The sequence below is a fragment of the Vespa crabro genome, chromosome 3, assembly GCF_910589235.1.
Source record: "Vespa crabro chromosome 3, iyVesCrab1.2, whole genome shotgun sequence".
Lineage (NCBI taxonomy): Eukaryota > Metazoa > Arthropoda > Insecta > Hymenoptera > Vespidae > Vespa > Vespa crabro.
The window spans coordinates 4,763,601-4,789,287 of record NC_060957.1 but is presented as its reverse complement, the minus strand read 5'-3'; the positions used below and the strand labels follow the sequence as shown (position 1 = coordinate 4,789,287).

The 25,687-nt window shown below is 29.2% G+C and overlaps 8 protein-coding genes and 2 long non-coding RNA genes across 18 annotated transcripts; 6 read left to right on the top strand and 4 right to left on the bottom strand.

The window, feature by feature from the left end:
* Positions 1 to 1,592: 1,592 nt before the first annotated feature.
* On the top strand, positions 1,593 to 3,091 carry LOC124423219 (mitochondrial coenzyme A diphosphatase NUDT8). The gene is made up of 2 exons (XM_046960755.1): positions 1,593 to 1,894; positions 2,269 to 3,091. Exons 1-2 carry the CDS (start codon positions 1,841 to 1,843, stop codon positions 2,986 to 2,988), a joined length of 774 nt encoding a protein of 257 aa, XP_046816711.1. The 5' UTR covers positions 1,593 to 1,840; the 3' UTR covers positions 2,989 to 3,091.
* Positions 3,092 to 3,207: 116 nt separating this feature from the next.
* LOC124423221 lies at positions 3,208 to 5,812 on the top strand. Its single transcript, XM_046960757.1, has 4 exons — positions 3,208 to 3,988; positions 4,502 to 4,671; positions 5,250 to 5,405; positions 5,487 to 5,812. The coding sequence occupies exons 1-4, from the start codon at positions 3,789 to 3,791 to the stop codon at positions 5,660 to 5,662; spliced, it is 702 nt and encodes a 233-aa protein (XP_046816713.1). The 5' UTR covers positions 3,208 to 3,788; the 3' UTR covers positions 5,663 to 5,812.
* A 139-nt stretch (positions 5,813 to 5,951) lies between these two features.
* Positions 5,952 to 7,227, bottom strand: LOC124423220 (GRB10-interacting GYF protein 2-like). The gene is made up of 5 exons (XM_046960756.1): positions 7,087 to 7,227; positions 6,748 to 7,003; positions 6,426 to 6,571; positions 6,191 to 6,297; positions 5,952 to 6,112 (listed from the first exon to the last, which is right to left on the bottom strand). Exons 1-5 carry the CDS (start codon positions 7,156 to 7,158, stop codon positions 5,965 to 5,967), a joined length of 729 nt encoding a protein of 242 aa, XP_046816712.1. The 5' UTR covers positions 7,159 to 7,227; the 3' UTR covers positions 5,952 to 5,964.
* A 120-nt stretch (positions 7,228 to 7,347) lies between these two features.
* LOC124423223 lies at positions 7,348 to 10,209 on the top strand. Its single transcript, XM_046960762.1, has 3 exons — positions 7,348 to 7,615; positions 7,688 to 7,852; positions 7,957 to 10,209. The coding sequence occupies exons 1-3, from the start codon at positions 7,528 to 7,530 to the stop codon at positions 8,268 to 8,270; spliced, it is 567 nt and encodes a 188-aa protein (XP_046816718.1). The 5' UTR covers positions 7,348 to 7,527; the 3' UTR covers positions 8,271 to 10,209.
* LOC124423217 (tumor protein p53-inducible nuclear protein 2) lies at positions 8,408 to 16,314 on the bottom strand. 5 transcript variants are annotated; one of them, XM_046960751.1, is made up of 4 exons: positions 16,195 to 16,314; positions 12,437 to 12,634; positions 11,645 to 12,045; positions 8,408 to 11,337 (listed from the first exon to the last, which is right to left on the bottom strand). In XM_046960751.1, exons 2-4 carry the CDS (start codon positions 12,597 to 12,599, stop codon positions 11,182 to 11,184), a joined length of 720 nt encoding a protein of 239 aa, XP_046816707.1. In that variant the 5' UTR covers positions 12,600 to 12,634; positions 16,195 to 16,314; the 3' UTR covers positions 8,408 to 11,181. The 5 variants fall into 5 exon arrangements, with proteins under 5 accessions (XP_046816707.1, XP_046816710.1, XP_046816708.1 ...); XM_046960754.1 differs by lacking the exon at positions 16,195 to 16,314 and adding an exon at positions 15,418 to 15,441; XM_046960752.1 differs by lacking the exon at positions 16,195 to 16,314 and adding an exon at positions 15,008 to 15,391.
* Positions 13,293 to 13,842, top strand: LOC124423225. The gene is made up of 2 exons (XR_006942033.1): positions 13,293 to 13,361; positions 13,740 to 13,842. It is a non-coding gene; the product is annotated as an uncharacterized LOC124423225 (long non-coding RNA).
* Positions 16,149 to 17,955, top strand: LOC124423227. 2 transcript variants are annotated; one of them, XR_006942035.1, is made up of 2 exons: positions 16,149 to 16,287; positions 17,716 to 17,955. It is a non-coding gene; the product is annotated as an uncharacterized LOC124423227 (long non-coding RNA). The 2 variants fall into 2 exon arrangements; XR_006942036.1 differs by lacking the exon at positions 16,149 to 16,287 and adding an exon at positions 16,387 to 17,606.
* Positions 17,956 to 18,062: 107 nt separating this feature from the next.
* LOC124423216 (uncharacterized protein F13E9.13, mitochondrial) lies at positions 18,063 to 19,422 on the bottom strand. 2 transcript variants are annotated; one of them, XM_046960748.1, is made up of 6 exons: positions 19,281 to 19,422; positions 19,109 to 19,191; positions 18,899 to 19,039; positions 18,633 to 18,832; positions 18,439 to 18,566; positions 18,063 to 18,362 (listed from the first exon to the last, which is right to left on the bottom strand). In XM_046960748.1, the coding sequence occupies exons 1-6, from the start codon at positions 19,420 to 19,422 to the stop codon at positions 18,163 to 18,165; spliced, it is 894 nt and encodes a 297-aa protein (XP_046816704.1). In that variant the 3' UTR covers positions 18,063 to 18,162. The 2 variants fall into 2 exon arrangements, with proteins under 2 accessions (XP_046816704.1, XP_046816705.1); XM_046960749.1 differs by having other exon boundaries at positions 18,063 to 18,281.
* Positions 19,423 to 19,693: 271 nt separating this feature from the next.
* On the top strand, positions 19,694 to 22,263 carry LOC124423213 (uncharacterized aarF domain-containing protein kinase 5). Of its 2 annotated transcripts, none has more exons than XM_046960740.1 (10): positions 19,694 to 19,835; positions 19,912 to 20,216; positions 20,302 to 20,427; positions 20,516 to 20,674; positions 20,745 to 20,876; positions 20,968 to 21,133; positions 21,228 to 21,398; positions 21,480 to 21,654; positions 21,733 to 21,900; positions 21,968 to 22,263. In XM_046960740.1, the coding sequence occupies exons 2-10, from the start codon at positions 20,058 to 20,060 to the stop codon at positions 22,077 to 22,079; spliced, it is 1,368 nt and encodes a 455-aa protein (XP_046816696.1). In that variant the 5' UTR covers positions 19,694 to 19,835; positions 19,912 to 20,057; the 3' UTR covers positions 22,080 to 22,263. The 2 variants fall into 2 exon arrangements, with proteins under 2 accessions (XP_046816696.1, XP_046816695.1); XM_046960739.1 differs by having other exon boundaries at positions 19,716 to 19,857.
* A 374-nt stretch (positions 22,264 to 22,637) lies between these two features.
* On the bottom strand, positions 22,638 to 25,530 carry LOC124423215 (eukaryotic translation initiation factor 2 subunit 2). 2 transcript variants are annotated; one of them, XM_046960746.1, is made up of 7 exons: positions 25,352 to 25,530; positions 24,538 to 24,795; positions 24,266 to 24,422; positions 24,161 to 24,193; positions 23,838 to 24,028; positions 23,472 to 23,756; positions 22,638 to 23,385 (listed from the first exon to the last, which is right to left on the bottom strand). In XM_046960746.1, exons 1-7 carry the CDS (start codon positions 25,367 to 25,369, stop codon positions 23,341 to 23,343), a joined length of 987 nt encoding a protein of 328 aa, XP_046816702.1. In that variant the 5' UTR covers positions 25,370 to 25,530; the 3' UTR covers positions 22,638 to 23,340. The 2 variants fall into 2 exon arrangements, with proteins under 2 accessions (XP_046816702.1, XP_046816703.1); XM_046960747.1 differs by lacking the exon at positions 24,161 to 24,193 and having other exon boundaries at positions 25,352 to 25,528.
* Positions 25,531 to 25,687: the final 157 nt, after the last annotated feature.

The window sequence follows — 25,687 nt, the reverse complement described above, 5'->3', positions numbered from 1 at the left end:
ATTCCATTGCCAAAGAGACACAGTAAACTTTTCGATGCCAAGGCTATGGATGATATCCATAGCTACTTATTTTCGATTACTTATTCTAAATTACACAGACAATCGTAATGGAATGCGAAGAGAATTGGTCAATAGTAGTTCTTATTTTTTTTCTTTTAATCACAAAGTTGTAAATTGTATTGGAAGAACAACGCGTCATTAGATAGGACAAAAATTTGTTTGGTCTGCTAAGAATAAATAAGCAAATACAGCGAAAGAAAAAACTTATTTATCATGTACAGAATTGCAATTCTTAATAAAAGATTTAGCCAAGTACAGTTAGATGAACAAGAGTTTATTATAATGAACAGAAGCAGTACTTTTATTAATAGAAATTATGACAGACAAACCACGAATTATTATGTCATTTTCCTAACTTTTCCAAAAAACTATTTTAGTAACTAAATTGAAAATTCATCCGTTATAGATTTTAATAGTCCCAAGGACATAGTCATATCATTCAATGTTCAATGGTATGATTAAACATTAAAAATTTACATATCTACTTCGAAAAGATAATAATCGGTTTGTTCGAATAGAAGTACCTGTTTCGCTACATACTTATTTTATCTAAAAATCAATTGAAGTGTATCGAACAAATTTTTTGAAAACCGATTAATCAATCAATTGAATCTTCGCAAAAGATCTACGTAAATGAATACAAAAAATTCTTATAAAGTACATTGTTCATCATTCTAAAAAAAAACTTTGTTTACAAAGATTTATCATAAGCTATCCACGGTTTTAATAAAGATAATTTAGTTGCAATCCTTGTATAATTCTAAGGGACGTTAATTCATGTCAAAAACTATACAATATTAATAAACGGCAAGTAGTGTTATGTCTCAATTAAAGAGAGATTAAAACTGATATATATGTCAGTCGAAGGAATTAAAAGTAATCCATCAAAGAATTTAGTAAAACTTTCATCTCCATTGCAAACATTTTCAAAACTTAAGGAACTTCAACCAAGTTCGATTAACAATTATCAACAATTAATTCGATCAGCAATGTAGCCAACAGCACAACTTTTAACTGTAAATATGCCATTCTTAATCTATATCCTTGTGGTATCAATAACCATTAAAAACTTATATACATAATATAAAACAGACAAAATATTAATTAATATAAGTTAAGAGAATAGATATATTCATTTCCATATTATGTATAAAATTTTTTTAATGATTTTTGATATCATGAATATATATAAGTTAAAAACAAAGTACAATTAAAAGTTCTGCTGTTGGCTAGACTGCTGATCGAGCTAATCGTTGATTGAAGTTAATCGAGCTTGATCGAAATGGCCCTTTTAAATCTTACATCGAATAAGTATCAAGATTAGAAGGGAAATATTTTACTTTTCCGGTGTTGAATTTACTAGATTGACAATTGCGCAGCTTATTTTCCACCAATCCCGTTGTCGAACAAAATAACGCAAACCTTCAATTATGAAAACGAAGAAAAATTGAGTCTTCTCTCTTGTATATACATAAAAGAAAAGAAAAAGAAAAAACAATTTCATTTTTTTTTGTCAATTTCTTTTTCTTTTTTTTGATCATTGTAAATAATATTTTGAATTAAAAATTATTCTGAAAGTAACGGATATAAAACTTAAAATATTTCAATCTTACAATATTTCGGGGAATTTAGTTATCTACTGTCGTACGAATTGTCAAATCGTATCGATTTAGCCGTCATCTAACAGCTGTTAAAAAAACTTCACAAGTTACGATCAAGTAACAATAATCTTCTAAAAAATAGTTTAATATATTAATACTTTTAACATATAAGAAAAACAATGGAAATGGCTAAGTTACGAATCTTGTCAAGAAATTTACAAATATCAATTCTAGTAAGTACTTTATTCCTATTCAGAATAATATCTATCACGTGTCGAGGTGATGATATTACTTCATTAATGATTCGTACGAGGGCGTTGTGGTCATTTCTTTTCGGAAATATTCGTATATCTTCGTTCGATTATAAGAAACAAAATATGCTCAGCCGATATTATTTTTCTTCATCGACATTCTCGTTTTAGAAACAAACTTTTATCTTTTTCTTTTTCTTTCTTTTTTCCGAAGCCAAAATATTCAATAATGCCTAATTCGTTTATTATAAAAATTGAACTAGTAATAGCCATGAATTATTTTATACATATAAACTTACATTTTACTATTAGATCATTTTAAAAAATCTCTTCTATTCTTGCTTTTTATGATTAAGTCCGCGAATTTCCAACGGAGTTTTAGTAACATTGACGCAGTCAAATTAAAACCAGAAGAAGTGCTCTGCGAAAAAAATCGGAAGTCTTGCATCGACAAATTCAAACTTATTAAGACGACGTACAAATACAAAAATAATGTGAATCAAGCGGCCGTACTTATACCAATCTGCATGTATAAAGGCGAAGTTGGAATTCTTTACACCTTGAGATCTTTAAAATTGAATTCAAATCGAGGACAAGTCTCTTTCCCAGGTGGAATGTACGATAAAACTGATCGTGACCTAGAAGAAACTGCGTTAAGAGAAACTTGGGAAGAATTAAAAATACCTAGAAAAAAGATTGACATATGGACTTGTGGCAATTTAATCAATGGAAAAAATATAAACATAATGCCGGTATTAGGTTACATAGGTGAAATAGATCCGGAAAAACTAGAAAGGAATCCCGATGAAGTCGAGGAAGCTTTCATTATATATCTAAATGATTTTTGCAATCCATCCTTATGTCGTTTTACACAATTTCGCGATAGCTATACATTGCCTGCTTATCTTGGTGGTAAACATCGTGTTTGGGGTCTTACCGCTGCTATTACTCATATAGCTTTATCTGCTTTGTTACCCGAAGTGTATAAACATAAGCTTGTTCATTTAAAATCTATAGTTTCATCAAAGACGAAAACAAATAAGAATAGTACAGTTGTAACTGGTCAAAATAATTGATAATCGATACAAATATTTAGGATACAATATAATAGTTCTAAAAAATTGTCTTTTTAACAAATGTTATATAGAAATGTAATATATATATTTATCATTATATATATTTTTCGCATACATATATATATATATATATATATATATATATTTATATATACATGTTTAAATTATTAAATCATCTGTTCTAATATTTCAATGATTTTCTTTTTAAATAAATTTATTCGAGAAAGTATATATTTTATAAGTATACGCTCTATTATAAATTTTCATTATTTGGCAACTTTTCCGTCGATTTCAAAAATGATAGTAACTCGTGTATATGTATTTATTTATGAAATTCGTAACAAATACATTAAAAATATAAATATACATACACACGCGTGTAGTATGGTGAATATATTACAAGTGTGAAAGGAGTTGGTTTCACTCGGTATTTACGTGTGAATGTATATTTAATAGAATAGAAAGAGAAATAGAGATGAATTGAGTGGGGAAAACAGAAAGAGAAAGAGAAAAAGAAAGAGAAAAAGAAAGAGAGAGAGGGAGGGAGAGAGAGAGGGAGGGAGAGAGAGAGGGAGAGAGAGAGAGAGAGTTAGGAAGAAAAGAAGAGAGGTAAATAATGGTATAGTGAACTCGATGTTCCCTCACGAAAGACAGTCGCAAAATCGCATGCGCGGCAGTTACACATGCATATACTTTAAAATTTAATGGTAAGAGTAAAGTGAAAATTGATATCTACAAAAAAATTAAGAATAAAAAAAGAAAAATAAAACAAAGTTCATAAGAATTCATAAAGGATTGAAATGCCGATGGAATCTTCGATATACTGGAATTCATTCGATTCTCAGAGAACGACTTCAGGTGAAAATTCTAACAATAGCGATCGCCACTACGTTGATCCTTGGGATTTGGAAAATTATGTTTATCTTCGACGATATAGTATTAATGTTCCGACATTGCGTTATCAACATGATCGACGAACTTGTTGTCAATCTGAATATTGGTAAGAGACAAACTTGTAATATAGAATTTATTATAGAATTATAGAATTCAAAATTATTAAAAGTTCCTTTAAATATAAAATGATAATAATGTATTTGAATATAAGAAGAAAGAGAAAGAAATTATCAAATACGAGATAAATTTAATGGTTGTAATTAATATGACAAATAATAAATACTGCGAAAAATGTAAGAAATGAAACTTTGCGATCGTACATTTTTGCACAAAAAAACACCAACATTACGAGCAATAAAAATCTTTACGCGTCGTTGATAACAGGGTCACAGAAAAGCTACCCATTTTATTCGAATGGAAAACATGATCGGGTATAAATATTTTTAAAAATTACAATATCTAACTTTGTAATAATTCATTTATTAATAATATTATTTGTATAATAATAAATTTATTAATAATAATATTTGTAATAACAGATATATTTTCTACGTAGATTTCATTATCTGTTTATCGTAATGAGAACTGAAATAATATAGTTTGTGTCGTGTGAAAATAGGTATAGCCAATCATTAAGAGAAGCACAGTATAGTATACCAGCCTTTACGCAAAAATTATACTGTGACTCGTCCTGCAGAAAGGAGAACAATGCCTACTATTATCATCATCCCATCTACGAAGATGAAGTTTCGAATACTGCTTCATATTCAATTTACTCACCTATTTCTGGTAAATAATTTTTTTTATGATTAATAAAATTTATATAACAAAATGAAAATTGTAATTATCTTCAAATAATATGTTACAATGAAATTAATAATCAATGCATCCCAAGAATTAGGGAGAAATCCATAAATGACTATGATACATAACTTGCCTGATATAAATGTACCTGTGATGCGCTCATGCGTTTACGTGTGCATGCGTATGTATGTACATTGAGTACCATGAAGTACGTCTTGTATATACACATACATACAATCGAAAGCAACGAATTTCTCTATTTTGTACTTGTAATGGAATTTCTCCTTCTCTAATACCTCTCGGAAGTTATTGTTAAAGTGTTTCTACAATACCTAATCAAGCAAAAGTCTAATCAAGTCGAGCGAAACAAAATGTTTACCAATACAAATAATACACTATAATATTCTTTAATTTTTAAATACTTATGCACTTGTTTAACATCTATACTTTTCTTTCGCGCGCGATCACTTTTCTTTCTCATGCAATTTAATTTTAAATTATATTAAGAATCGTAATATCGATCTATTGAGATAGATAAGATTCGATCTTTTTATATTTTTTAGCTTTACCATCTTATGAAATGATGAAAAATTATTCGATATCGGACTATGATTATAGATCCTTATACGCAAATTCACAAATACGTAAAGATACAGATCATAGATACGCAAGAAATTATTCTCATCGGAATATACCCAACGATAATGTACGATATTTTGGTATGATTTACAATTATAATTTATAAAGTTTTCTTCTTATAAATTTATTTATTAAAAATATATATGATTAACCTGTCACAGATAAATTGCAATATAACGTTGAAGAATATTATATGAGTACAAGAATGGCTCCAGTAGAAGAGAAGCATATGACGGATGTGATAGCACCATTAAATCTTGATTTGAATACATATGGGCATCTTAAAATCGATTACACAGACAGTTGGAATTCTTTAAAAAGAAAAATTAGCAAATGAGTAGATTTTAATTAATACTGTACGCATTCAATATTTGATAGTTTATGTGTATTTAAAATTATATGCGTATGTCTTTTTTCTTAATATATCCACATAATTTCTAAATGTTTCATCTAAACGTGCTTTCTTTTTCTATAAAATTTATATGAGTGATTACTTAACATGAGAAATGCAATGTATTATGTTAATTGATTTATAAACATTAAGAATTATAAACAAAATAATTATAAAGAAAATAATATTTTTAATAATATTTTAAATTATATTTATAAAGAAAATCAATATATATGCAAATGTGAATATTATATATCAATTATCGCCTCTTTATCTTCATAATAAAGTTTTTTCTTTCTTTTAGTAGTTGCCGATGTATCTTCGTCTATATCATCTTCATTCTCCATATCAGTAGCAATAACTTTAGGCATTTTCGATACATTTAATCCAGACCATCTTAAAGTAAAGTTTAATTTAAATTTTAATATTAAGTTTCATCATTTGATATGTTACAATATATAACAAATTTATTACCTGAAAAATGGTTTTTCTTTTTTTTTTGTATTTTTAGTTTTAACATTTGCTGATAGTTGGTTTGACATGTTATCGATCGCTGGATGTTTTGCTTTTTTTCTTTGATACTGCGTATTAGACGTTTTATAACAAAATCAACATATTAGAAAGTACATAAACTAAAAAGTATGTAAAAATGTATATACATTTTATTATATTTTTATATATTTAGTGCACACTTATTTAAGTCAAATACCTGTTGTTTCGATTCCAATAATGTTTTATATTTTTGTAATTCTTCTGTAAACTGCTTTTCGAGTTTAAAAATTTCTTCTTTGTGTCTTTCTTCTTGTAATGCTAATTCAGCTTTCAATACTTCGAGCTCATCCTGTAATCTACAAACTGTATACTTTTCTTTACTAATTCTATAGAATATATTACTAATATATTACGAGAGATAATAAAATATTTTTATAGTGAATAAATAAATATATATATACATATATATATATATATATATATATATATATATATATATATATATATATATATAAAAGAAAAACAAATAAAAGTGATACTTTGCTCATCTTCGATATTACGATCGATGTAAACGAGTCGAAGATGATTGCATTCCTGTCGGGATTCAAGCAAAGCTGTTTTCAATTCTTCTTTCTCTTTTCGTATTTCTTCTATAGATTTTTTACGTTGTTCTTCCAAAGATGAAAATGTTTTTGTTATTTTCTTTATTTCTTCTTCCATTTTGGAAGATTTAGCTTTTTCATATTGTAACAGCTCATCCTGAATATTACAGAATGTTTTTAACGCTAAGTATACCTGCACAATAACAATAATTTAATAATTTACTTTTACTCGAAATACTATAAAAAGTCAATACAATAATCATTTATGTAACTTACGTTTTTTAGATGCGTAAAATTGTCGAGTAATGCCTGTAAATCCGGACGTAAAGTTATTCGACTCGTAGCCATATTAGTAAAGATTCAAGTTTCGAATTGGCGCGATTGTCATATAGTTGGAGATTAAGACGCCATCTTGAAAGAAATAGTAATAACAAATACAAAAAAGGAGCGGGTAATTGAAGATTAAGTGTTTGTTGTTTTTTTCGAGAAATTAAAATACTATTTAAAATAATCTTTGATATTAATGTTTTTAATAAAATATTTGTGGTTTGCAATTTTCAAATGATTTCTTTAAAAACTATATCTGAACAAGCATATGTGTAGATACATGTATGTACATACATTGACAAAAAGAACAATCGATATTCATTTGTATCCTTATCGATTTGTCATACTTTATACGATTGCAAAATAAAATCTACGATTATAAATTAAATTATGGACTTTAGGCGACGCGCCAGAAAAGAGGTTGATGAATCAATTTTTGAAGAAATATGTGACGTTATATTTGATTTAATACCTCAAGGTATTTATGATTTTTGATAAATTAAAAACACATCAATAATTAACCTAAAAATAATTATATATGTTATTATAGCACCATCATTGAAACAATTTTTTTTAAACTGGAGTGCACTTAATCATAAAGAAAGGACACGATTGGATATTAAAAGTCGATTATGGTGTTGTCCAAAAAGACGGCAACTTTATAAATCCTTATGCGAAGCTATGATCCGTTGGGAAAATATACAGGACACTGAAGGTTATTATTTGTTTAATTATTAACCTGTGACAATCGTATATGTTAAAGAAACGCTAATGGAAAAAAAGATCTTTTCTATAATATCGATAAATTGTATAAAATAGGCGCTCCAGGATGCGAACCTAGTATGATCCCATCGCGCTATTCTCAACTTGAAGAAGAACTCGGAAATCTCGTTTGTAATTTGGAAATATTTTTTTTTAAAAAATATGAAAACTTATATGACCGAGTTGGTGAACAAATTAACAGTCCTCTGAATTTTAAAAGAGATAGGTTGTTGCTATTATCAAGTTGTAAAGATTATTGTCGCTTCATTGGCAATCCAAAGACTAGATCTCTACGTTCTGTACATAGCTGGGCTTGTTTCGTCGATAGTAAAAGCTCTGAAGAAGAGTTAAATGGTTACTTGACAAATTGATTCAGCAATAATCCTTGTTAATGACATATTTTTGTCCCATCATTCTCTCCTTTCCTTTTTGTTGTTTTTTTCCCCCTTAAAAATAAACGATCCCTTGCATCGAACGAACTCTCTTTTTCGATGAAAAAGAGACGACGTTAATGACATAAAATATTTTATTATATTATTTAGGGTCAAGGTGCACGAACGTACAATTAGATAATATAATTAATCGATTAATCACTATAGCGCAAGTCATATAATAGAATCGAAGGAATTGGTGTATAAGATAGTTGCAAATTATACAGAACACTTGATTCGACTAAATTCCTTCGAAACATTCGATCGATAATCAAATGTTTTAATTGTTAATTGTTTTCAAAATGATCACTGCCGCTCATTAGGAGATACATACATAGTGCGCGTATACATCATCGCTAAATAACGGCTCAGGAACGAGATTTTCTTTTTTTATTTTTTTTTAATTTGTTGCATCTATGTTTCCTTTTGTTAATTTGTGCCAATCGGCGACACCATCGTGGAACGTAATTATTTATATTCTCACAAGAATCATCATACGTTTAACACAGAACATTCTTTGAAGGAAACTGCGAGTTTCCGAAAGTTCATATTATATTGAAATTGTCAGTTTTGACTTGCTTTCTTTACGTGCACAATTCACAAAAAGAATTGAACAAATTCATTTAATACACCATACTACACCACCTATTGTGTTTGTATATCAGTTTATCGAGATATATCGCATCGATGCATATTACTAGCGAATGCGCTTATTAACCGCAAAATTGAATGCGCTACAACGCGCATCTATCGGGCTTCTTATTTTTGTAATCATTTCGCTGTGATATATAAGATTATATATTTGTTTTCATTCTAATGATGCGTCGTTATCAAACATATATAATATGCTTGATGTCATTCGAAATGTCCACCAAGAAGAACAACGAAAATACGGGCCATTGTTCTTCCCTGAAGTAGAATTTGCTTTATTAATAATTATACTAAAAATTCACATCTTTACTCTGCGCAAAGCTGTGTTTGTGTGTATATGCGTGCGTTTGTCTACGCACTCTCACGTAACATTCTATATCGATACTTATTTCTTTAAGTATCGGTCAGATCTTCATTAATGGATGTTACACAATTAATGTATCTAATTACTGTACGTTACCACTTATTGCTTAAAATTTATGCTCAAAAGAAAATCTTTCTACCTTTATATACAAGTACGCACGTATACATGTGTATATATACATAATGTTCGGATCAAGAATATAAAACAATATGTGTGTGTGTATGTATATATATACTTTTTTTACGTGTATTATTCAAATCTAGCATATGTGCAACATATAATGAACGCATTTTACATACGTAGAGTAGCAAGAGTATGAGTGAATATAGAATACATATTTTCTTGTTACTCCGATCACTTTATCGTTATTTTTAAGTGCATAACGTCCATCAATGAAAACCTAATTTAATCTACCTGAACATAGTTGATCATTCGCCCACTTTTTTTAACACTAAAAGATTGTTTCCAGATACTCTATCGTTTACCGTATCTTTCTTATGGTCATAAATAACCGGTACCGTTTCACGGTAACAAAAAAAAATTATTTTCTATATAACGTTTTTTAATACATCTTTTTTTTTCCACGGAAGACCCGCACATAACAGTTTCTACACCCCGCTGATTAACAGGGACTCAGTTATAATCCACAAGTAGAAGTGTGGTCCCGAAATATTTTTCTTGACCTGTTTTTTTTTGTTTGTGGCATCGTTTCGTGCATCGATCACAATGTTCTCGAGTAAGACTCAAGCTGTATAAGATTCACACGGTGAATACGCCCAAAGTACTTGTGATTTGAGAATGTTTTTCTTTTTTCTTTTTTTGACTATCGAGGTTACGAACTGCCGTCTTTGTGTAACGATACTCCAAATTGTATCGTTTTATATGTTAAAATAGAACACCATTGTTGCGTCTTTTACGCAAGGAGAAGGGGGGCGAGGAATAATTGCTTTATACCCCACTAAACATACTTTAAAACGATAAAACGATACGATTTATAGTAAAAAAGTGTCGCAATATCGCTTCTTTAATATGCGATATCTACCATACGTAATAAAACTTTGTTCTTTTTTTTTCCTTTTTTCTTTCTTTTTTTCTTTTTTTTCTTTTTTTCTTTCATTTTTTTCTTTCTTTTTTTTTTTATTTTTTTATTTTTTTTATGTCATCACATAAGAGGCGCTCCGACACTCGATAAAGAAAGTGTTGCATTTTCAAAGCACAAATGTTTTGTCTTTCAACGAAGTTACAAACCCCTGTCTGTTCGAGCACGCAATTTATAGGCTAACTGTAGACAGGAGCATCAGAGTATCAGGACTTGAAACGCGTCGATAAAACTTTTTCCAGAGTTTACTACGCGTTTTTCGAATAAGTAAGGAGCTCTGTTATCCTTTCACTTGTATTTACAATTGCAAAGCAAACAACAAATCATACTATTACATATATTCGCTCTAATTGAACATTATCTATTGATATCTACATTATCTATATGATAAAAGAATTGATTTAAAAACTGGACAAAAGCATGACGACACTATCTAATAAGTTCATCGTGAATAAAAGCGACTCGAGAAACTCTTAGATTACCACAGTCACACATCTACATCATCATTTTCAAAATATCTCATACGTCCATACATTTCCACGACGTGTTCGCACGTAAAGGGAACAATCCCACTTTTATATTCGCCTTGAATAATTAATTAATTAACCATAACAAAAATTAAAATCAAATAATATATAAATCGAATTATTTTTTCTCCGTTTTGTCTTTTTTCTTTCTTTCTTTTTTTTTTCTTGAGAAGGAAAAATTTAAGTACACCTTGGCCTGAGATCGAATGACTAGCATTTTCGGTTATTATTTGCGCCACTATTTTGAAGACGTAAACGGTCTTGACGGCGTGGCCGCTTGCCCTTTACACTGAACACTTCCCTCAGTTTGTTACTCCTCTCCAATCGACCTCTTTTCAGTGCTTGAGTAGATCTTTTCTCAAGAACCTATGTATGCAATAGAAATCAAAGATTAATACTCTAAAAAAACAATAACGAATATCTTAACATAACGATTGCGCCTATTTTAGAGCCACTTCCAACAATTAGACGGAAGAGTTTATAAGCAAAGCTATATTAGTTTTTTATAAGTACTAAGTTAAGGTAATAAAGATCTTAGTGGACCAGAAAAAAAAGGAAAGATAATAGCCGTTACAATGAACAGTTTGTATCTGATAAACACGACGGATTTTATGATTGACTAAGTCGAAAATTGTTCTTGTTAATATAAACAATCGAAAACAATAATAGTTACCTTTTGAGCGGAACGAAGCTGAATGACTCGGACTTTGTCACTATTAGTCCGGTTATTGGCAGGTCTACCGTCATGGATGGCCGGTCTGGATAATATATCGTCATCCTCGCTCCTTCTTAGACTACGTTCTAAGGAAACGGTGGATAAATCTGAGGTACGAGCAGGTGGAGTAATATCCTCTTCGAGGTCTCGTTCCTCTGTAGCGTCTGGCGTAGGCGGTGGAGTATCAGGAGCGACCGGAGACGCTGTTGTCGCTCGATAGACAGACATACTTGGGTGTTCAATTAGCAAATCCTCGAGTGGTGAGGTTTCTACATTTACGGGTCCTGCCCGTGTAAAACATGCGGGTGGTGTTACATACCACGACTCCTCCAGCGCCGTTGCGCCCTCAACTAAAGGTACTAAAAAATTAGAAGGGGACTCGATTATGATTGATTATGATTATGATTATTATCTTGTATTTTTACTGTTTATTTTATAAATGTTTTATTTCTTTTTTTATATTTAAATCTGTTAAGTACTTTCCAAATGACCGGATATTAATCATCCTTTCTCGTTATCCCTTATCAATTCTTCGAATAAAAGTCGTTCAATCCTATCTACGTTACTTTCGAATTGCGATCAATGGACTAATTCATACGAGAGACAGAGTAATCGCAAAGATAAAATACTTTCGTAAGTAATTTTTGTCTGATTCACTTAAATTTCAGCCGAAATATTAAATATTTTTCTTTCTTTTTTCGTATATCTACGAAATATATAAAAAGATTGAAGAAGTTTGATTAAACATACTAGTGCGGTCGATGAGGATCCAATCGTCGCCCTCGACCTCCACCTGACTGAGTCTAGCTACTACAGGGAAATTCTCCAGACTTTCACTATTGGAAGCATTACGCGAATTTTGTGTTGTGGAGATATTTCCTCCTAGTAAATAGTTTGCCAAGCTACTTAGCATGCTGTCTATTATTTTTCTTCCTTTCCCTTTAATATCTGTAAGAATGAGAGATAAAATTAGGAATGATTTATCATATGTATAATATTATAAATGCTATTAGAATTTATGATAAGAAAATAACAGTGACAGTGAATATTGACGTTATTTCTTTGTTCGTTAAAACTACAAAAAATTATTAGTAACTAGTATTTTTTGATTTTTTAAGTCGACTAATAATTCTTCGATAAATAGGTCAACTTAGTTTATCGCACGAGTATAAACATGTATTACACAAAATGCGTAATTACTAACACTAACGAGAAAGGCGAATTGCCATATATACGTGTTCATGGTCAAACTATCGTATAATTATTGTGAAGTTACGCCATGTATGAAAAGTGTAATCTTAAAAAAAGACCGACAGGTACTCCAATAATTAAAAATTCGAAAAATATCTACTTAATTGAGTAAATACATACACGTATCAATTAGTATTTATGTATATAAATTTCGCTAATATCATAAATCATGTATTTATAATAAAAATTAAAAACGCATGCGTTTTTACATTCGATCGACAAAAGACACTTTTTACATTTCATAACGTATTGATACAAGTTAAAACAAGTTGTAGCACGTCGCAAAAGATATATAAGTACTATCCACGTCAGCTTTGCGTTTCGAACTAACACGATCTTTATTTTAGCTCGATAAGAAACGTCGGATCTCTATCGATGATGCAATTTGCGTTCCGCTTTTCACGTCTCTACCACTAAAGACTAGGTAGGATCGAAAGTTGGTAATAAAACTCAACACACAAACTCATCATTCGTATTCGCTTTGCATCTTTCAATACAATTTATTCGTCGTACGTGAACGAAATAAATTTATACAATTATATTTGATTAATCCATATTATCGGTTTAATAGATTCACGTATTAATTCTACCTGTCTTTGTTATATCATTCGAATGAAAAGTTGTATTCTAAAAATTGATATTTATAATTTTATTAAAGAGAAATTTCGTTATATGTACGCAGACAAAAAAAGTTAAAATTATGTCATCAAATTGCATCCGCAAATACGAACAGAAATTTCTGTACCTTGGTTATTTTCGATGACCTTCAAAATCATTCACGCCAATATTTTTTGTTGTCTAGCACAAAATGCGCTCTCTCACTTCCTGATAGTTTACATCGATAAATAAAGAAACAAATTATTCCGATACGAGATCAAATGAATAAGCGAATAAATAAAAGAACGTACGTATGTAGCATATTGTTCATTTTATTCGATCAAAGTTCGAAATTTATTTTGAAATTATTTAATTGATTTATTTTATGATTAAAAAAAAGGAAAAAGAAAAGAAAAGCAGAAAAAAAAGAAAGAAAAAGGCTATACTAAGAGATAGAATATGAAGTGTAAGAACATTTTCGAAAAAGAACAATCGTTCCTGGCTAGCGTTGAAATATCGCTACAAAAATAGAAGCATTAGCTCATGAACTGTTCGCGAATCGACGATATTGCACAATGGATTGTGTGGCGTGTTGGCAAGAATGATTTCAACTTCGTCAGAGAAAAATAAAAATACACAAGAGGGTGTCAACGGCCTGTTCCTTCGTTGTCGCAAAGGAACATGTTTCCCGAGGGTCGTGCTATGCCTTTCACGTATCTACCTTGCCATTGCCCTTGCACTAATGACGATAACGACACTGCGAGCTCCAACGATATAAATATCCAACTAAAACAACGTGACTTAACCGTTATTTCTATTCTGCTTCCACAAATTGTGAAATAATGTTTTTATCTATCATTAGTATTTCAATATTACAACCTATATTATAACCTATTATATTATAATTATTATATATCAATTGAGTGCATATCTCTTCAAAGTAACAAGTTAATTATATTTATCTTATAAATATAAACAGTTTAATATATTTTATGAAATTTCTTATATCTCATCGAACATAGAATTTTTAGTAAAAGTTTATTACTAATTAATAGCGTATCTATGATATAATGATAAAAGAGTAGTTATAAATAACGGCCGTATAACGCGTTGTCGCAATGATAACTTTGTAATCTAATAAATGATATTTTATATAGGATAGAAAAAAAATATATCTTCCATAAAACGCGTGTTCATATTTTTTGCAATGCATATGACATTTTATATTAATTTACAATTTTCAATTAAAATCTGTTTTATCACCTTACAATAGATTAGACGTAATTAAGATTTCGATTAAGAAACTATTGAGGTTAAAGTCTAACAAGTTTTCTTTGTGATAGATTAATCAGAGAAAATCAGTTTTCTAAGGAAAAAAATAAAAAATGAAATTAGAATTATAATGAAATGTATAGATTCACCGTTAAAGGACCTATTGGAAAAACGTATCCCCCACCAATAGCACCCTCTTACCTGTTCTGTACTTGGTTGCTACGCGCTGTAGCCGACGAAATATACGTACAAACAAAGACTGCTTCAAATGATCGTCCCCCTCTCGACACAACGGCAGAGTAGCCCTTCTTAGAACTACTTTCTACCAGTTCTTCTCTAACACTGTTTTATGATAAATAAATTTTATCTTAACAAAAATGGGAAACACCTAACAATCGTAAACAATAAGATACACTTGAAAGATCTTCAACATTTTTCTATATTTACGATAATAATAAAATAATCGATATTTATACACTTCTCTAATCGATTCAATTTCATATTAATTGAGCTTATACAAATGACCTTGAGAAAAGCCGCGTAATTCGGATTTAAACATTTTCGAAACGTTTTTATAGTTACGAGTCTTCTTTATAATCACAATGACGAACCTCGATATGATCTATACGGATGAATCGTAGTTGAAAATGACCTTGATTTCGAATTTACTCCTTATAAACCTTCGTATAACTTCGAGTAGTTTTCCTCGACGCAATAGAATCTCTTGAAAAGATGTAAAACTATGATACGATGATCCCGGCTCGCTTATGTATATGACGCGTGGATGCATATACGTGTGTTCATATAAATGGTGCACTCATACTCGTTTACAAACGTCTCTCTTTCCTTTCTTCTCTCTTTACTTCGAATGTGCGCGCGCGCGCGTATTCTCACGTAAGCACGTAACTTGTGATAGATTGTCGAAAGCTTAAATCTCAAGTTTGTTCCCTTCATATATCTCTTGTTTCACACAAATATTTCGATTTTTCTTTACTTGTCTATCCCTCTTTTCAATTTGTCTCTTTCTATTTAACCCCTCCCCTTCTCTTTTTCCTTTTCCTATGTCTAGTAGATATATAGACGATAGACGAACAAGAATGAGTTTTGTTCATCACGTTTGACAGCTCATTTTCTTCCGCAATAATTAACTGAAGTATCGCGTATATATAAGTAAAGATCTTACGTAAGAAAGTGAAGGAATGGGAGGGGGAGGGGGAGGAGAGGGAGGGAGGGGGAGGGAAAGAGAGAGAGAGAGAGAGAGAGAGAAAGAAAGAAAAAGGGAGAAACAGTAAAATATAAGTGACACGTAAAGAAAGTAACACGAAAGAGAAAGAGAACATGGAAAGAAGAAAACAAAAAACGATAGAGAAGAAAACGGAATCACTCGCCTGAACAATGTTGCGTTTGAGGAGCCGTGGTAGCAACTGCCCGCAGTAACAGTCGTCAGCTGATTTCGACTGGCTGGCTGGATGACTGGCTGGGTAAGGGAAGCGTTGATTGGTAGAAATTCTGGAAGAGGGGGAAGAACGGTTGACGAGTAGGGCGATAGTAGAAGGAGCGGCATGGCGCGGCCGGTGAGGGAGAATCATTTCAAAGCATTGACAGGAACGTATCATGAGGATGACGATAAGTCATCATCCCAGATGTCAATACTCTTCACTTTTTCACCTTTCCATTTTGATTATTTATTTCTCTTATATATTCTAATGTTCAACACGTACGAAAAACATATAGTATCAATTTCACGCTACTATTTTTATAAAATATATACATATATACGTGCGCTTATTATAATTCTATCGTATAATTATTAATATCATCAAAAATGACATCGTCGTAGATGATTAGTTCTGATCGATCGCACGCCATCATAAAATTCCATTCATTCATCTATTAGTAGGAATCGGAATCGTGATTGCTTTCATAAATGTTTTGGTTATAAAAGTACTTTTTTATCGAAAAAAAAAAAAAGAAAATATGCGTTGTTCGTTCGTTGTTCTAATCATTAACGATGAACTTTGTACACGCGTAAGTTGTTACCGTTCGCTCAATTTAGAACGTCAAAAGGTCGTCATAATATCGACAGAAGGCAAGTCCGAGTATCGTAAGAATTATATGATGCCTTTGTCCTCTCTCGTAGGAGCGAAGACATATATCACAAAAATAGAACTTATGTGCAATATTTCTTACGAAAATGATTTCGACTTGGCATCGATATATTTCTTTCTTGGAAAGTTCTTTCAATTATAGTTCATACGCGCAGTAAATAGATATTCGAGCTAATGATTTTTGAAAATATGAAAGGGGACTTTAGTCTTTATATCACGGTACTGAGATAACTGAGTAGGTGGGAGAACGCTCAGCTGAGCGAACAGCTGCTGGACGCTTCTTAACGATAGAAACCAATGCAGCTTCCTGAAGAATTATTTATATTTTCAATTTTTCTTTCATTTTATACAACAAAAATATAACGTCACACGTTATCACGATTACGAGGATCACAGTCGACAATTATACGATTAGTTATGCTAATTACCAAATAAAACATAACATTAAACATAAACAATCGTTTGATTTATACTCTACAGCTTGAGTGGTTAGATGTGACGTATATAATGCTACTGTTGTAATACGACAGTGGTTCTCAAGCTTTAGAAATTTATATTGAGCGAAAATAATAAACGATTTGATAAAGAAATTAAATGATAATTGTTTCAGTTTTTTTTCATTTAATTCAATAATCGTCAAATATCACTACGAATGCAAAATCAAAGGACGATATTTCAATCGAATTAGTTCAGTTATGTTTAATAGATAATTTATTTATATTAGTCATATTGGAATATACATATATTAAAAGCCATCTAGAATAATTATAAAAAACGATAAAACACGTATCATTTTTACAGAATCTGTCGAAAGAATATCTCTGACTAAACAGGAAAGAATGATAGTTTCATGAGACTGCGCTGTTTGTCACGTCGATAGTTATTTCAGAGGGTTTCTGTCACTTCGCCATCAATGAAAAACTTTTGTGTACGTTGTAAACACTTCGTCATTAATATTATAATTCTTTTATTCTTTGTGTATAATAATGGGTTTTTAAAGAAATAACTATGTGTATTAAATAAAAATGATTTTTAAATATATGTACAAATAATTTTTAATCTTATCCTACTGTTCGATTGAAATTGGTAAAGCGTGTAATGTATTTATCGATTTTACTTTGTTAATAGGATTTAGGAAACATACGAAAATCTTTTATGATTTTATATTTTTAAATTAATATTATTTGTATAAAATTGTATAGTACGAATTAATTAATATAAATTAAAGACATTAATTAACAATTTGTGTTAATACTTTTGCCTTTGTATCTTTTCTAATTTTCTCATGAAGTCATCAACTTTTTCTTTAGCAACTGCATTTTCCCAGTTTCCATTTATCTTAAAATTTGTTCCGATTATTACCGCGTCTGAAGACATATAACGATCTATGTTATCAATAGAAACTCCAGATCCAACAAGAACAGGTCCTTTTGCCACTTTTTTAACTTCTGTACATTATTAATTTTATCTTCTATGTAAGTAATACATATAATCATATTTTAATTAAAAATATTGAAACAGTACCATTCAATTCTTGTACATCTGCAGGATCCCCAGTTGCACAACCTGTTAATATAACTCCATCGACTAAAAAGAATTCTGCAGCTTTGACTGTTTCTGATATGTTGATATCTGATGTTATTGCATGTGAACTGCATGGTTGAAAAAATAAAAAACGTAACAACAAACTAATTAAATTATATATAGTTAATTTTTACCTATGTTTCTTTTTGATATCTGCAAAAATAAGAATATTATTTGCGTCAATATATTTCCTATAACGAAGAAGATTTCCTGAACAACCATCCATAAAACCTTCATCAGCAACATGTGAAAAAATGTAACCTTCGCTTCTGATAAAATTAAAATCAGCAGCTTTTGCAACAGCTAATGCTTCTTTATTACAACCTGCTAAAATCTGTATAATCAATAAAAAAATAAAAATTATAATTTATATAAAATTATATACCTGTCTAATTCATACCTGTGTGCCACAAGCTATGCTTTCAGGCATTAATTTCCTTATTTCAATACAAATTCTTGTCATCATGGCTGTAATTTCAGATGATATGTCTTTAGATTTAACATATGGAATATCATGCATGTTTTCTACAATAATACCATCCTAAACATAGTACAATAAAAAAAATAATTACATAAGACAAAAGATTTAACGTTATTATTAACAATTTACCACTTGACAATCTTTATAAATCATTGCTTCCCTCAATGCATTTTTTATTATTTCTTTCATATTTCCATTATATTTAGGAGTACCTATAAAATATATTTAAATTATATTTTTAACATTCCAAGTTCTATTTTTGTATAAAAAATATCAAATAAAAGAAAAAAAGATCTTATACCAGGTAATGCACCAACATGTATCATTCCTATAATGGAACATGATTTTTTTGGAAATAATTCACGAAATCTTAACATATTTCTATCTAGATTTAACTTCTGTGGTTCGAGCACGCAAAATGTTCTGCATAAAGTACGGAACATATAAAAAGTATATTGTATATGTAATCAGCGTATACTCTTAGGAGTATATATATATGTCATAACACGTGATCACGGTGCTGCGTAGATACATATACATGTATATTTATAGATGTATACAACGAAAGGTACAATATTAATACATTGTTCTTTTCGTCATTTGTAGTTTTATAAATTAGTTCATAGAAATAAAGTACTATAAGAAAGAATTATAAAGAACTTATCATATTAACTTTTATAACCTCTTTTCAAAGATTACAGCTTTCATATGTTCTTGAAAAAAGTCAAACTTCATATATACATATTGGCTTTTGTCTATTTTATGTATAAATAATTAAAAAAAACTATTGTAACAAATGTTACGTTACAACTTATTAAGTATTACAAAACAAGCAAATTATTCATCAAAGAAAAAAGTAATTAAATATACTAGTACAGGTATGTAAATTAACTATTGTTTATGAAACTGGGAATAACATTAAAGCGTTGTAGGATTGCTGTTACTAGGCACTAGTTATACGCTTTTTCATCCAAATAAAAGGAGATCATTACAATCTAAAATTGCGAGTCTAACTAGATTTGGAAGATCACTTATAATAGGATTAACAGTATCTTTAGATTATTGGGTAGCTCCATTAATGGGATATACAGAATCTGAAATTCATCAGCGATCAGCACATCGTATTGTACAAGGTTGTTTGCAAAATGGAGGAATATATATAAAACTCGGACAAGGCTTGGCAGCTGTTAATCATATCCTTCCTAAAGAGTATGTTAATTCTTTAGAAATTTTACAGGTATCCATAATATGTAGCAAATTTTATCATTGGTTATTATAACATTTTATTGATAAAAATATTTGCAACCATTTCTTTTATTAAGGATAAATGTTTAACGCGTGATGAAAATGAATTACAAGAAATATTTCTACAAGAATTTGGAAAAAGACCTAAGGAAGTATTTCATAAAATTGATGAGCATCCTATTGCAGCTGCTAGTTTAGCCCAGGTATACAAATAGAAAAATAAATTCATTTTTAAATGAATGCTTATATTTACTAATTGAATCTATAACTTAATATGATAAACAAATTTAGGTTTATAAAGCAGAAACTATAGACGGTAAATCTGTAGCTGTTAAAGTACAATATATTGATCTTAAAGATAGATTTTATTCTGACATGAGAACATTAAATTATTTGTTAAAAATCATTACAATTATGCATCCAAAATTTAATTTACACTGGGTAGTGGATGTAAGTAAATATGGTATACACATATTTTTTTCTTTATTCTTTTTACGAATTGTTTTAAAATTGATTTTAGGAGCTTTTTGAAACTTTATCACAAGAATTAGATTTTGAAATAGAAGGAAAAAATTCAGAGAAATGTGCAAAAGATCTAAAACAGCATGACTATGTACATATACCTAAAGTTTATTGGGATCTCAGTACAAAGGTTAATAAGTTTACTATAAAAATGAAGAATTAATTAATGTTTTTAAATCCTTATTGTAAATTATCTTACTTTGTAAATATTTTTATTTTAGAGAATCCTTACAACTGAATGGATCGATGGCATTAAGATAAATAATGTCAAAGAATTAAAAAATAAAGGACTAAACATGTATGATATAGACACAAAACTAATTACTTTAATGGCAGAACAAATTTTTCATACAGGATTTGTTCATGGTGACCCTCATCCTGGCAATAGTAATGTTTCTTAATTTATTATAACTTTTAGATATCAATAGATTTTTAAAAATATAAAATAGATTCTTGTAACAAAATAATGTGTTATCTATAGTTTTTATTAGGAAGGGACAGGACAATAAAGCGCAAATAGTTCTATTAGATCATGGATTATATGAATATTTGCCAGAGAAAACAAGAATTAGCTTATGTAATTTCTGGGAATCTATGATTTTGAAAAATACTCATGCTTTGAATGTATATGGTAAAGAATTGAATGTGGAGGGTATGGAGAATGTTATTAAAATTTTGTAGCCAATCTTTATAAAAGTTCATTGCCTTATATGTAAATATAGTATATTTCTAGATCCCATTCTTCTAGCTGAAATATTAACTCAAGCACCATATTCATTATCTTCGTTTTTAACAACTGAAAAAGGAAAAAGATTGAAAGAACATATGATTCAACAAGCACAAGAGCATTTTGATAGAATTACAGCAACATTAAGAACAATGCCCAAAACTATGATGTTGATTATTAGGTAAATATTGTACGTAATTTCGCCAACATGAAAAATCAAGGCACTGATAAAAATAACTATATACTTTTTTTATTTAAGGAATTTAAATACTATACGTGCTATCATACAAGATCATGGAAGTATGGTAGATCGATATAGGATAATGGCACAGATTGCTGTACGTGGAAAATATAAAGTTACAAATCTATCAGTTAGTAAATATATTAAGGGGACAATGTACAAGGCAAAATTTGAAACATATTTATGGTAAGTTCGTTTCTAAAATTGGTAGATATTATTAGTATTATTTAAATTTATTTATAATTTTTTACAGGTTATACAGTTTCGCTCAATGGTTACTTAAAACTTATTTAAATTTTTTGTGGTTAATAGGATACGATACCAAACAAATTGTGGAACTTGTAGCAGCTCAATATTCGCAATAATTTTTTGTTATTTAATTAAATAAAAATTTAATTTTTTATTTACATGTTAGATGTATGTAGGAAGGTACATCATGAAATAACTACAATATATTAATTTTGTAAATATTATTTTATGCCAAAATTATTGTTATATTGTATATTATGAATTATTCATTTTGATTAAATCATTGAATTAAAAAAAAAATTACAAATAGAAGTTGTATGTTATATCACTTTTATACTAACAACTAGATACTTTGAAAAAATTATATTTAATTTGAGAGTTACATTGTATAATTCAATACCTTAATGAAATTCACTTGTATATGAAATATTAAAAAAACACTATTTTTAATATACTATTTTAATAATTTGTTATACACTTGTATTTATTATTACTAAAAAATAATAATGCACTTTTCCATTCATAATAATTTACGTGGTAAACATAATGGTAGATCAAGTTTAACTAATTATAACAATATCTTTCTTATTTATATTTATAATTTTTATTTTATTACAAATTATAACGATACCTTTTTTCATGATTAATTCGTGATCATAAAGAATATAACAAAATCCTTCCAAATAAATTTATTACCTAGTAAATACATTATTTGAATAAATTATTACCTAGGAAATGACTTCATCAGTAAAATCTGAAAGAAGCTTGACATATTATGCATTACTTATATGATCATTATTGTTTAAAAACAATGGAACAATAATAAATTCTTCATTCTTTTCTGTATTTGTATATATGAAACACTGGTGGCATTCAATCTAATATTATAAATTTTGTGTTAATAAAATAATATAAGAAATTATTAATTGTTTAAGCATTTTTAACAATTGGTACTATATACTATTTTATACCTGAACAATTTGTTCTTTAAAAGATATTGCATTAAAATATTAGTGACATGGATAAGTAATGCGCTAGCTGAACTACATGTTCCAGTAAAAGATGATTTTTTTAATGACTTAATGTGAACTTTGTAGGATGCAATGCACATTACTCATCTGCTGACTTCAACAGGAAAAATAATGTATCAGAATAGAGAAAAAAGTTTTCTAGGTATTACCATGTATGTACATTCAACTTTTAATATGGTAATACAAACTCAAAATAGACAGATATTTTGTTGATGTATGTAATACTTTCAGTTTTGTTTTATGTACTGATGTAATAAATTAAAGAAGTATGATTTTTCGATATAAGCAAGCTGAGATAGATTTTAAAAAAGAATTTATGATATCCATGGAAAAAATGAGAAATTGTTTAGGCAGTTTTTGCTCGAATAGCAGCACGTTTTCCTGTGACAGCCTAGAATATACAATACAATACATTATAGTAAAATATAATATTACAACGTATTTGTTATATTAAATATGCATATAAAAGTTTCTTACTTGAAATCCAGATTTTATACTGGCTACAGAGCACCTAGACCCACAAGTTTCACATTGTAAGAAAAATAGTCGAGTATCTTTTTGAAGAATAGTGTCTGGTGAACGACATGTGTGACAGGTAACATATTCCTTGATATATCTCCTAAGCACATTCTCAATTTGTTTTTGTTGGAAACGTCCTTTAATAATAAGTTGACTGTTTCCATCTACAGAGCCACTTGTACCCAATTCAGCCAATAAGAAATCAAGTAAATGTTTTGGTTGTCTATGTAATGTTTTACATATCTATAAAGGAATTTTGTAAACATATCAAAAAATGTCTTTGTTAAAATATTATACAATATTACATTTATAACAAGATATTACCTCTGTAAAATTAGCAAAGGATGTTTTCTTTGTACCTATACGTACAACCTGTGGAGGACGCATAACAAATTTCTGCTTCTTACCAGCAACCATATCAGGATTCTTTTCTCGCATGATGTTGAATACTCTTACAAGTAATTCATCATACGTATAATCTCTATCTGATCCTACCCACAAACTTGTTTCCTCCACTAAAGAATAAATATATTTCTTAGAAATAGATTTCGAAGAGAAAACATATTTCAAATGATAGGATTTATAAAACTAAATATTTTTACTATATTACATGAATCTGATATATAAAGAATCCCTCTTTTCCTTACCATACTCTGCACTTCGCTCAGATTCAGTGCAGCATGTTAACAAATAATAAATAAGATAAACCAACTGAAACATAAACAGATGAATCTATATTATATTATATTTACCATTTTCTTTGTCTTCAATTTCTTTACGCTCTTCTTCTGCCACTAATTCATCTAGATCCTTCTTCTTCTTCTTCTTCTTTTTTGTTTTTGAAAAATCCATATCTAAATCTAAATTATCATCTACAGCAGTTTCTTCCACTGGTGGCTCCATAACATCCTTTAAACATATACATTTATGAAATATTATTATAATTAACTACATTTTTTTTAAGATACAAAATACATTATGATGTACAAATGAGATTAACATTATTATTTTTAATGATATTTACTTCTTTTTTTGCATCTGGTAAAGCAGCATCTAAGTCATTTAAATTAAATGCCTTTTTCTTTTTTTTCTTTTTCTTTCCAAAATTTTCCAGATCCAAAGTTTCATCATCCTCAGCCATAAGAGGTTCTGGTTCTTGATTTTCCTTGTCACCTGTCATTTCATTAGCATCACCAGTGCTACCTGCTTCATTGAATTCACCATCAATGTCAAATACACCCCTCTTTTTCTTTTTCTTTTTCTTTAAGCTGGGATCAAAAATCTATAAAAATATACAATTATTAAAATCATATCTCTTGGGTTATTTTATTCAATTGTTTAATTACAGAATAAATATAGCACAATATTTTAATTTTATGGAATTGAAGAAAGTTGATTGTATTTTATAAAATTAGAGTAATATTGAATTAACATCTGGACATTATAATTAGATTGATTAAATACTTTATTACAAGCAAACTTTTTATGTAAATCGATATTCCAAAAATAAACAGTGATTTTAATGAGAGCATTTATCTAGAAGTAATGTGAATTCTATTTATTATACATTATGAGTATAAGCTCGTGACGAAAATTTTTATGATGGCGAAGTATCCACATGCTTTTGAGGTTGGGTTTCTCTCAATGGGCACGAGTTCTTGCTTTTGAGACACTAATCTTTATGAAATTCTTTTAAATGTCAAAAAGATTACTATATTTTTTTTCATTATATGAAATATTAACGAAAATATATAAGATGTATTAACAGAACCATGATTTTACTCTCTTCATTCATATTAAAATATGTTGCTTCTATATAGTCTTGTAGGACGACATACCGAATCTTCTTCTGTCATTTTGTATGTGAAATTAAACCGTTGAAGATTTTACAGAAATTTCAATATTTTCTAATGACGTTAAATAGCTAATTTTACGAATATCTTCAATCGACACTCGTCCATCCAACGTATTCAAGACTTCTTCCAGAGTGTTGCATCAGAAATTCGACTTTTGAACCTGTGGGTGGATTTTTATTACAGCGACATGTTGACCCATATGATGGCGATTCTTATAAAGAGATAACGTTTATTGTTCATAAGTGAGATATGTTTCTAAAACTTTAAATTCTTTTATTTTTTATGATCATTCAAAATTAAATGATTAAGTTTCGTAAA